At 41.6% G+C, this 12,595-nt stretch overlaps 1 protein-coding gene across 1 annotated transcript in view; it reads left to right on the top strand.

Moving 5' to 3' along the window:
• The window catches only part of clstn1 (calsyntenin 1), a 38,924-nt gene that overhangs the window by 15,893 nt on the left and 10,436 nt on the right, over positions 1 to 12,595 (top strand). The window contains exons 3-12 of the mRNA XM_080030617.1: positions 2,118 to 2,313; positions 4,117 to 4,325; positions 5,040 to 5,189; positions 5,477 to 5,662; positions 5,790 to 6,038; positions 8,149 to 8,270; positions 8,416 to 8,578; positions 10,153 to 10,310; positions 10,694 to 10,842; positions 11,609 to 11,853. Coding sequence (XP_079886743.1) covers positions 2,118 to 2,313; positions 4,117 to 4,325; positions 5,040 to 5,189; positions 5,477 to 5,662; positions 5,790 to 6,038; positions 8,149 to 8,270; positions 8,416 to 8,578; positions 10,153 to 10,310; positions 10,694 to 10,842; positions 11,609 to 11,853 — 1,827 coding nt within the window. The remainder of the gene's footprint in view (positions 1 to 2,117; positions 2,314 to 4,116; positions 4,326 to 5,039; positions 5,190 to 5,476; positions 5,663 to 5,789; positions 6,039 to 8,148; positions 8,271 to 8,415; positions 8,579 to 10,152; positions 10,311 to 10,693; positions 10,843 to 11,608; positions 11,854 to 12,595) is intronic.

Raw genomic sequence — 12,595 nt, 5'->3', positions numbered from 1 at the left:
CACAACTCCCACTGCATGACTGGCCCTGAACAGCAGTCCCTCCCTAATGTAAAATCCATTTGTAATTGTTTAGTAGGTGAAAACAAAATGAGCGTGCAGGAACCAGCCCATTGGAGGCCCAGACAGGGCTTCAAAAACAAACAGCCAAGAAAAATGACTTCAACGATTTTTTGTTGTTGTTGAAATTTGCACGCCCAATATTTATTTTTATATCATAGTATATGTATTTATACTTAGGAGCTATTAAAAAAAACTACAAAGATTACAACCAGCTTTTCATGAATGCTTTAATCCTTCTTTTTCTTTCAACTGGCAGAATACTGTTTCCTTACGGTGTATTGAGCTTTTCTGATGGTGATGTGTGTCAGCTTATTCCTTCCTATGTCCACTCTGTTTGTTTTCTCTGAGAGTCTATAACTTTTTCTTCTAACTGATCTGGGTTTATCTTTTCTCCCTTCCTTGTAGAGAGTTTTGAGGTGACTCTCACCGAAGAAGGTGATCTTGGGCTCTTCTTCTTCTGCCTTGTGCTTAGTTGTCACTATATTAACCCACTAACGCAAAAAAGAAAAGAAAAAAAACACAGCATCCACACTTTGACACAGACAAACTCCCGCCATGCTCTGTAATCTCCCCATTTTGATTTTTCTAGACCTTTTTATGTTTTGTTTTTTTCTCACTCTTTTAGAGTTCCAACAGCTGGATGAAAAGTGTGATGTGGGGGGCTGACTGCACTTAGAAATATCTGTGCATGAGACATCCATTGCAGTTTGCAGACCCTAACAGTTTTTCAGCTGTCACCAGGAAAAAGAGAAAGCTGCTTTTAAAACAGGCGTTTTCAGTCACTTTGCTGCCATTTTGTCCGGTCCAGTCCTTCCAATTGAAAATTAGGGAAGGAGAGGCTCATTTTCCCAACAGAAATGCAATCTTAAAGGACACATACAATGATTTCCTCTCAACACCCATGGCATTTGGAGCAGAAATTGACTCTATAATTGGTTTTTAAAGAGGATCGAGGTTCTGAAAATGTGAACGTATTCAAAGGCATGGTCCATTCTCGTGGTGCCTACATTGTGACCTATCAGATCAATGCAGGACAGGTACAGTGACTCCTGTGGACTTTCCTTACATTAAAGTCTAACTGAAAGCTGTTGAGATTGTTAACTAATGCAAACTCTCTCTGCTACAAAGTTTCCGTTGTTGCATCTTTGCCTCAGTGGATCCGTTGAGTTAATTCTCCACCACTAATCTCTACCATTAGCATGGCTGCAGTTGTCATTTGATGTGGATGTCAAGCAAGTTGATATTTCTAACCCCAGTTCTCATCCAGTTCTTTTGTTTTTGAATACAGTTATTGTAGCGGTTAAGTTCTATATGATTTCATTTGATTTCGATTAATTTTACAGAAGTTTTGGTTGAGCGGCAAAATTACACAGGAAGACTTTCTTAAAAAAAAAAACAACATAGTATATATATATATTTCTAAGGTGTTTTTTTTTCTTTTACAGCCTTTTTCCAGTATTGCTGACTGAATTGGTGCTGGATCACCTAATCACAACGCTATAATGCTCTATAGTAAAGATTAAAATTTAGATCTTATTTATTTTATTTAAATTTAATATTGTCTCTATCATATGATAGGCTGTCATTTGTATTCATTACACATATGTTTTACTACAATTACTACTCTCTATGTTCTTACTTTTCTGGCTTGGTTTTCCTGAGTTTGATTTATAATATCTTAAGTACTCCTGTGAAATGCCTGTCCACATCTTTTTTCGGTTTTCTGCCTGCATGACTGGATGCAATGTTTTCAAGTGGCTTGGAAAAGACACTCCGTCTTCTATGATACTAAATGTCACACACCCTCTCCCCCAACTCCGCCCCCCGAGTACTCACCCATATGACAGTGCTTTTGGGCTTCCTCCACAGACACCACCCACCCCAATCTACAACTCCCCGGCACCCAAAACCTGTGGCTGATCTTTCATTTTAATTTTGTTTTGCGTGAATTTATGGTTTTGTTGTTAACATAAATTTTCATTTGAGCGATGAAAATGTCACGCCCGTCGTCGTCAGTCATTCTGAGCAAACTCTGTTCTGGCTCTTGACGTGTTCAGGTGAGATTTGCGGCTTCAGGATCCACGGGCAGAATGTCCCCTTCGAGGCTGTGGTCCTGGACAAGTCCACTGGCGAGGGGGTCATCAGGACCAAGGAAAAGCTGGACTGTGAGCTGCAGAAGGAGCACACCTTCACCATCCAAGCTTATGACTGTGGAGAAGGTCCTGACGGGGAAAACATGAAGAAATCCCACAAGTGAGTCAACCTCTGACACCTCATAAATGTCTCTACCTGACTACAGCTTTTTTTTAAATAGTCCAGTTCTGGAGAATGAGCAAATATTTCCTCACAATCCGCTACCTGTCTGTTCTGTGTGAGGGCTGGAAAAAAATCTGTTAATTAAACATACAATTAAAATCCTCTTGTATGTATATACACTCACCGGCCACTTTATTAGGTACAGCGGTTCATTTTCTTGTTAACACAAATAACTAATCAGCCAATCACATGTCAGCAACTCAATGCCATTAGGCATGTAGACCTGCACGGGACAACTTATTGAGGTTGAAACCGAGCAACAGAATGGGGAAGAAAGGGGTTTTAAGTGACTTTGAACATGGCAATGTCGAGGGTGCCAGGAGGGCTGGTATGAGTATCTCAGAAACTGCTAATCTACTGGGATTTTCACTCCAAACCAACTCTAGGGTTTACAGAGAATGGTCCGAAAAAGAAAAAATATCCAGTGAGCGGCATTTGTGCGGACGTAAAATGCCTTGTTGAAGTCAGAGGTCAGTGGAGGATGGGCATACTGGTTCGAGATGATAGAAAGGCAACAGTAACTCAAATAACCACTCGTTACAACCAGGGTATGCAGAATACCATCTCTGAACGCAAAACACGACCAACCTTGAAGCAGATGGGCTACAGCAACAGAAGACCCCACCGGGTGCCACTCATGTCAGCTAAAAACAGGAAAATTAGGCTACAATTCTCACAGGATCACCAATATTGGACAATAGAAGATTGAAAAATCATGCCTGGTCTGATGAGTCTCGATTTCAGTTGCGACATTCAGATGGCAGGTTCAGAATTTGGCGTAAACAACTTGAAAGTGTGGATCCATCCTGCCGTGCACCATCAACCATGCCACGTTCAAAGTCACCTAAACCCCCTTTCTTCCCCATTCTGATGCTCAGTTTGACTTCAGTACATTGTCTTGACCACGTATAAATCCATAAATGCATTAAATTGCTGCCATGTGATTTGCTGATTAGCTTTTTGTTTTTATAAGCCATTGAACAGGTGTACCTAATAAATTGGCTGGTTAGTGTATACTGTATATATGAATATACTGTATATAAGTTAATATGTAATCCCTCTGCTGATTGTGGGAATAATTAGAAGCAATCCATTTATTTATCCAACATTATTTGGTTAGTATGCTAACATGAATGCACATAGGGACATATTTGGAGTCTAGCGCTGCAGCAATTTACACGATTACGGTATTTGATTAGTCGCTCAACAGAAACTCCATTGGCAATTTCACTTGGGCTGTTGGAAATAATAAAAAGCATTAATCACTTGTTTCATTAGACGATGGTTAAGTGAGAAAATAATCTGTATACTAATGGACAATGGAGTCCCGTTGCAGTCTGAACTGAGAATATTTATAATAGATTTTTTCTTTATGAGCAATTTGTGGGCACCAGGGCAGGGAAATAAAAGTGTGCCACTTGACTTTCATCAGAATCTGATTTCTCCAAGGTTGTCCATGAAGCACTGATGATTCACTATAACGGTCCCAAAAACTGCCAAATGAATTTTACCACTACCAGTCCATATGACTTGTTACTTCTCTATTGCTAAAAGTTGAAAGCTACAATGAATGTACTTATTATTTTTTTCCTTATTATGAACCAAGTGTGAAAGAGACAGTTGTATCCCCATTCAAAGGCTACCCATGACAGTCCCAATTCTGTTCATATATATTTTAAATATTATTTCATCTCATCATGTGTGGCAATAGCTGACAGGGTCCTAATTTGTGTTTGCCAGGGCCACTGTGCACATCCAGGTGAACGACATCAACGAGTATGCCCCGGTGTTCAAGGAGAAGTCCTACAAAGCCACGGTCATCGAGGGGAAGAAGTATGACAGCATCCTGAAGGTGGAGGCAGTGGACGCCGACTGCTCTTTCCAATTTAGCCAGATCTGCAATTATGAGATCGTCACCCCCGATGTGCCCTTCACTGTCGACAAAGACGGTAAGACACACACACACACACACACACACACACACACACACAGCGTCCGCTTCTTAAAAAGCCGCAGCGCATGCCAAAGACCCCCGGTTATATTGACAAACATCACATTGTTTATTGATCTGCGTAAACAACTGCGTCCCAATCCGTCATTAAGAATTCATCACAAGCTTGTTGCCTTGTGAGGTAATGACATTCTCCTTGAAATGTCACCCAAGATGGTCAGTCGTTCGTGTCTGACTGTAAGATTACTTTTTATTTCTGTCTAGTTAAAAAAACAACGAGGGTAAATGTGTCAGATAATTAGTGTTTTGAGTTGGAGTTAAAACCTGAGAAAGGAATCTGACTTTGTAAACATATTAGCTTGGAAATGAATTACAGAACAGAATGTAATGTATGAATGTACAGTACAATATATAGATCTATACTTTATTCATCCCCTAAGGAAAATTGTATCGTTGCAGCAGCAGTAAATCAATAATAAGTCCAAAATATTACGATGTGGACCTAAGATATGTTCGTCAATATATTATGCTTGTAGTTTAGCCTGACAGTGGATCACTTTTGAGCAAAGATTTCTATTCAGCAGCTTATTTCATAGTTTTTGGTGTTATTGGCTCAAAGGGTTTTTAGATACTGGCTGGCACAGCTGCAGCTTTGAAATGGAACAAAGAACGGCCCTGGCACATTCACATATTTATTTTCTTTTTTTTTCAGGCTTCATCAAGAACACAGAGAAACTGAGCTACGGCAAAGAGCACATGTACAAGCTGACTGTGACCGCCTACGACTGTGGAAAGAATCGGGCCTCCGAGGACGTTCTGGTCAAGATCAGCGTCAAGCCTACCTGCAAACCCAGCTGGCAAGGTATCAAAGCTCTCCTCTACTCGCTGTAGCCCTCTAACCATTACTCTTCAAGGTGTGTCTCTGTGTTGAACAAAAGACACCCACTAACACAGTCCACACAGGCAGCCATCGTCAAAAAGGATTATTTTACTCCTTTGAGCCACAAGGTCTTTCCTATGTATGAAATAACTAAATAAGTACTTCTTAATGAGTAATTACTAACAACAGCCCCTTTATGGACTGCTCCCATGTTATCAGTGCTGTGCCGAAGGACATCTTTTCAGTCTTACTCCTTCCTCGTCTTTCAGGCTTCAATAAGAGGATTGAATACGAACCTGGCACAGGCAGCCTGGCCCTTTTCCCCAGCATGCACTTGGAGACCTGTGATGAGCCAATCACGTCCATCCGAGCCACTATTGAACTGGAAACCAACCATATTGGGAAGGGCTGCGACCGTGACACCTACTCTGAGAAGTCGCTGCACAAGCTGTGCGGTAAGTACCTGCTCCATTGGAGATATGTATTGTCACCAGTACATAATTGGAAATAGAAATATTTTGTTGATACATCTTAGTCCCTAGTATAATTCTGTATGCACTTCTTTGTTTGTTTTTGATTAAGGAGCCAGCTCCGGCACCGTGGAGCTTCTACCGGCACCCAGCAGCTCTGCCAACTGGACGGTAGGGCTGCCCACCGATAACGGGCATGACAGCGACCAGGTCTTTGAGTTCAACGGCACACAGGCCATCAAGGTTCCCGATGGCATGGTGAGCACCAGCCTGAAGGAGCCCTTCACCATCTCTGTGTGGATGAGACATGGCCCCGGGGCCCATGAGAAGGAGACCATCCTCTGCAACTCTGACAAGACAGGTAAAGTCCCTGGAATTTAAGACATCTCTCACAATGTTCTCTCAAATAGATCTATTTTAAGCTTCACCTGGACTCTGTGAAAAAACGCCAGTTAACATTTACTTTAATTGTTCAAAGGTGAAATTGGTTTGCGGCTAGTCAAGTGTAAAAAACAGGAATAATCCATCATCCAAATGTAACTAAAGGGAAAGCTGACCCACCATATAATTCTGCTTTCAGTTTGTGTTGGGCAGGTCTTCCAATGCAAAGACCATCACAACAAAAAGATTTATAATCTTAATCATTAGTTAAATTGTAACTGTAATATGTTTATGAAGTAAAATATTGTTACTGATGATTGGTCCATTGTACATTAATGCCAGAAACCAATTGACGCAGCACCAAAAAAAAACATTAAACTCTTACCATATCATTCCGTAACTTGTATCATACGGTTTTAACCATTAAGACCTGATAACACTGCAGTTATCTAAAATGTATTGTCCTCTATTACATTAAAATATCCGGTGTCTACTGAATGGGTCAAATCAGTGTGTAACTGTTTTGGCATCATTGCTACACATGAACTTATCTGAAAGTAAGTCTCTTATAAAAGATAATTGTGACTTCATGCTATAATCAGTGTTAGTGCTCGGCTGGTGGGCTAACACAAAGAAACACCTCCTTTTTATATGTTCTTTTCTCACCTGTGCCGATTGCTCGTTGACCTTTCCATTTCTGTCACTAGTATTACATTGTGTGCATGTTCACAAGCTCCTTGGTATTATTGTCTGTATAGTCTCTGCCATGGCCAGTGAGAGGCAGTTCATCAGGCTTCTGTACGAGTGCTTATATAAGAAGGATTACATCAGCATGGCTGTGCCCTGGTCAGGAAGCTCCCATACCCATGATCTCAGCAACATTCATGACCTCCATTCAGCACAGTGGCCGTTTCACAGACACAAAAATGTCTCCTATTCAGTAGATTTATTTTTAATTTCAGTCTTAACTTGTTAATACTGAACCAAGACTAAACACGGAAATTGTGAAGCCTGTATATAATTACCCTAAAATTAACAACAGAAGGGGTGAAACAACTGCTCACTATCAAACTCATGTGCTGGACATGTCTTGACCTGACAAGCCACTTATATACCCCACAGTAATTCTCACAAGTAGATCAATCTTACTATATATGCTTTTTTTACATGTAACATTATACATTAATTTTTCAAACTAAAAATGTAATTGACTTCCTGTTAGTTGACTCATTGATTAAATGCCTCATACTAGACTAGCTCATTCTGCTTTAGAAATGTTTTAACCCAAGACCAGCATGTTCATAGAGTTATGAGTGTCCCTTAGGATAAAACATGATATGTAGCCATGTTCCTAAAAGTGTGGCCTGTTTTTGTTGACACATATCCTGATTAAACGAGAGAAATACACAGCACAGAATGTCTGTACTTTACAGTGCATTTCAATTATGAATTACTAGGCTAGAAAAGGATAGTACATCTTAGATTTTTTTAAGGATTAACAGCCAGTTGGTGTTTGGTGCTGCGATTACATGAGCAAATGAATTGTGTAATTCTACTTACTTTTTGTGGTTGCATATAGAGAAGGGGATAGTTCCTGTTAACATTTGTTAACATTTGTTAACAGGAATAGCTTGTGGAACTGGTTCTTTTTCTGCCAATGTTAGAACATGTTATGACACGTTGTTAATTATAAGAACAGTAAAAGTCCTTGATGAAATTGGCATGTGCAGATGACAAATCCCAGCCGTTACATATTTCAAAGGTGTTGTTTGTGTAATGAGTGGGCACAGCTACAGGCTTGTGCTTGTTACATACAGTGTGTGCTAATAATTGACTGCCCTCTTTGGTGAAGTCAGGCAATGGAAATATAAATACAGTAATACTAAAGGCTACACAAGATCTTTTCTATATCTTGCTTTTGTGTGGTACCTATTGAAGATTCATAGTGGTTGCTTTTAAATAATATTAATGCCAGTAAAATATCAGCACACATTCTCCAAATATTCACATATTTAGGGTCACACTTACATGAAAATGTGTGGTGTTACGGTTTCACATCTTCATCTCCCCTCTCCCATTATCTACTGCAGAAATGAACAGACACCACTACTCACTCTACGTCCACAACTGCCGGCTGATCCTTCTCCTTCGCCAGGATCCCTCCGAGACTGAGAATTACAAACCAGCAGAGTTTCACTGGAAGCTGGACCAGGTCAGCCGCTTCTTACCACCAGACTTTGTTCATGTCTAGAGGATGACATGACTTTGATGCTTGTTATTCAATTGAAACATATTGTACCTTTTTCAATGCAACTTCCACAGGTTTTTACATTATCTTTGCTGTGTGTTGTCCCCAGGCCTGTGACAAAGAGTGGCATCACTATGTGCTGAATGTAGAGTTCCCCACCGTGTCCATGTTTGTGGATGGAACCACCTTTGAGCCCTTCCTGGTAACAGAGGATTACCCACTGCACACCTCCAAGATCGAAACTCAACTCACCATTGGTGCCTGCTGGCAAGGTAAACTCTTTGCTAATTTCTTTTGAGGAGTGCTGTAAAATGAAATTAACCATAATTCTCTTGTCTGATAGAATGTATTCATTCAAGTCCAAAGCACAGATAGATGGTAAAGCATGACGTTGATCCCTCTTACATTGCTTCCTACAGCTGTTTTTTAGTGGTTGAAATAGTATAAAGATACTCCAATGCTACCTGGCAATCTGTTGTTATGATAGTTGTTGATGAGAGCTTGTTTTAAAATGAAATATAGTCTGTGCATGTTATTATATAACTCTTTCTTAGATGCACCATGGCCTCTTATGTGGCATCTGAATCTGGACTGCAGATCCTCAACCTTTCCTCCCTGTCTGTCCCTGCTTTCTTGTTTCTGTCCTTTACAGACAACTCAGGACATGACAATGACACTGAGTCAGTCTCTGAGCCCACCTCAGGTCTTTCCCTTATTCTTCAAATATGTCCATGTGTCCACAAACGTCCCACCACGCTAACTGCATCCTCATACCATTTTGACTAGAATGATTGTCATACATTCTAGATGCAGAAATATGTCATCTATTGTTCATGACTGTTTGGTGCATGATGCAGTGTGGATGTTGCTGGCGTGCCGTCAGCATTATATTTTGTGTTTTCGTCACCCTCCATTTATAAGCTCCCTTCACTGTGTCAGCCAGGCTTTTTTTTTTCCTTCTTTTTTTCTTACCACAACCTGATACACTAGCAACATAAATAGACATATAATGAGCATGACTCTATGACCTGACCTGGCTGCGGTATTGTGACATGCAGAATTCAGAAGGTGACCTTTGGGTCAGACACAGTAGCTCCCATTGTATCAGATAACAGAGTTACTGCAGCACACACACACACACACACACACACACACACACACACACACACACACACACACACACACACACACACACACACACACACACACACACACACACACACACACGCACACACGCAGTTTCATCGTTGGATAAATGTGTGACCTTAAGATCTGGAGGTCTAAATATGTCTCTGACTCTGCAGTGGCACTCATTAGGGTTTGCAGGAAGACACCACTCAAGTATTTCACCTCTCATTAGGCAGGATTGATGCACCGCACAGCAATTCTGAAATACTCAAGTATGCACATTCTTGGGGAACATTTTGAGCATGTTTCAGTCCTAGAGATGGTTCCATTATTTTGCATGAATAAGGTAACTAAAGAGGATTTATTCCACTATTATTCTAGATAATCCCTTATTTGAATACTTTTCCCTATTGTTGTGTTATTTTTATTTTGCCCCAAAGAAACCTTGTCAATGCAGATGTTGCATGTATCTAAGGTGTGTGTAAGCTCATCCATCATTCTCCAGTCTCCGCTCATTGGGCCTCGGGCCTTGTAAGGACACGCATACTAACTTGCATGAACGTCATTTTCGCCAGCTTTGCACATTGATACGGCATGCTTGAATCTCCAGCCCTGAAAAGGGGGGAAGTATGTGGAATGTCCACTGGAGCATCTAGGTTTAAATGTGTTTGTGTGTTACTGGTTTTCTTCTCCTCATCTCTATCTTGATGTACCTCAGGCGGAAATGCTCGGATGGCTCAGTTTTTCCGTGGGAACCTCGCGGGGCTGATGATCCGCACTGGCAAGCTGGAGAACAAGAAGGTGATCGACTGTTTGTACACCTGCAAGGAGGGACTGGACGTGCAACTGCCTGAGGAGGTAGCTTCAGCTGTCAAGGTGAGGAGCTAGACAACACACTACCGCTCAGTCAGGCTGGATCTGGCACTCAATGGTTCCAAAGTGTACTTGTAGAGACTTGATGAGTTGTGACTAAGCAGTATTTCACAATTTAAAAAAATGGGATCGGAGAACAGAAACGGTATTTATAAGTAAAGGTAAAGAAAGAAAGGACAGCTGCAGAGATTCAAATGTAAGCGTTTCTGGGCGACACGCTTGAGTTAAAAAAAAAAAACGTCTGTGATGCTTGCGGTCCGGTAATAAGGACTTTGAACTGGCTTGTCCCATGAAAGCACAGGTACATGTTTTTGGAGGTAATATTTGGCATTAGGAGACATGCTTTGCTTCAAATCACAGTGTGTCACTTTGATTTCTCATCTCAGGTGGAGTTCAACCCCAACCAGTCCTCTCTGACCGTGGAGGGCGACGACATTAACGCCTTTGACAAGGTCATGCAGCACATCTCCTACTTGAACTCTCGCCAGTTCCCCACCCCTGGCATCAGACACCTTCGCATCTCCACCACCGTCAAGTAAGCAGCAGCAGCAGCCAAGAATACCTCACCGGTTGTTTTGATCTTCTCTGCTCCGTCTCCGCCGTCTCACCTTGTGTGTCAGTCAGCAACAGCAGCAACTTTTGACAATATGGTTCTTTCTGCCTTATAGACATGCAGGGAGGGTTCGTCTTTCCACTTTAAATGTAAGGAGGGTTTGTTGAGGTGAAATGGAGGTCAGTTTTACCAAATTACCTTAGGAAAAAAGAGTAACTATGGCATGTTTGGGGTAGGACAATGACGGATGCAGTTTTTTTAATATTTCAGTTCTCTTTGATGTTGATATAAATGTACAGTATATATGAATTATTCACAGGCTGAAAGGTGGATAACAAAATACATTACATTCGCAGTTTATGTATAAAGGGAATATATTAAGACTCAGAATATTGCTGAGCTTTCTCCAAGATCAGCTCCAGTTAGTGTTGCGGTTAACCATTTGTTCTTATTTGCATATGCACACATCTGCATCAGCACTTTGTTCAGCCCTGCTCTGAAGTGCAGAGGGCTCTACATTTATTCACTTACATTTGCCATGTTAATAAAGAAGCTGTGACTGTCCCATCTCAGTGTTTATGTTTCACACGCCTTCCCCTCATTCCCCTGACCTCAACCGGACATACCTCCAGATTATGGAAGAGGGCCAGAATCCCCCACAAAATCGTGTCTCTCAATGTCTTTCAAACCATGATACAAGATCCAGGTTGGCCCAGATATTCACTCTTCACTCAAATCTTCCTCCCAGATGTTTCAACGAGGAGCCCTGCGTGACGGTGCCCGATGCTGAAGGCTACGTGATGGTGCTGCAGCCCGAGGAGCCCAAGATCAGCCTGAGTGGCATCGACCACTTTGCCCGCAGCGCCGCCGAGTTCGAGAGCCAGGAGGGCGTGACCCTGTTCCCCGAGATGCGCATCGTGAGCACCATCACCCGAGAGGTTGAGGCCGATACCGAGTCTGAGGCCGCAGAAGGGGGTGACGATGACCCTACAGGTGAGAGGAAAGGCTCATATGATCCCCCCAACATAAAGCACACAGATTATGTTTAGAGGGAATTTGTAGATAGAGCAAAACCATTAAAAAAATTATTTTTTTACAGTGGATTAGTTGTGTTGTTTTTCGCTTGGCAGTGAGCTCATCCTCTGAATGATGTACAGTGTAATGTGTACACGTGTAATGTAAGCTTAGTGGCTCATGAGGCAGGGTGATACCGAGTGATGCCTTGGACGATAGCTGTGTAGATTTCAATTGGCTGGTGATGGGTGAGGATTTTGCCAGGAGGGTCGAAGGGATTGGACAGCCAGAATGGAAGGGTGGGATGGGGAGAGAAAAGGGATAAGTTGTTTACTACTTCATGGGAGGGGTCAGTGACCAGCCGCGCCATCTGTTAGGCTTATCTATGAGCTGAGGCAAGGAAAGACCAAAGACCATGAGTCTAACAATGAAAATCTAGGGGGTTTGGATTTAAAAACAACTCTATTAGCTGCTTCTAGCATAATACATATTAATCTCAACTGTCAGTGGTCAAGTTGCATTGTGGATAATGTAGGCGCCACAAGGAATCACAACGTGTGGAAAAATATATATGGTTGTACTGATTTTATTTGAGTTTAAAACCCGTGCAAGGTGAGTCCCACATTGCTCACTGGGGTACTTGTGAAAGTAAAAAAAAATAAAAAATAAATAACTCTTAGATTACAGACCAAATGGAAGATCGTATCTTTGAGGAGAGCCC

Source organism: Ammodytes marinus (assembly GCF_949987685.1).
Source record: "Ammodytes marinus genome assembly, chromosome: 7".
Lineage (NCBI taxonomy): Eukaryota > Metazoa > Chordata > Actinopteri > Uranoscopiformes > Ammodytidae > Ammodytes > Ammodytes marinus.
This window is presented reverse-complemented; position numbering and strand designations above follow the sequence as displayed.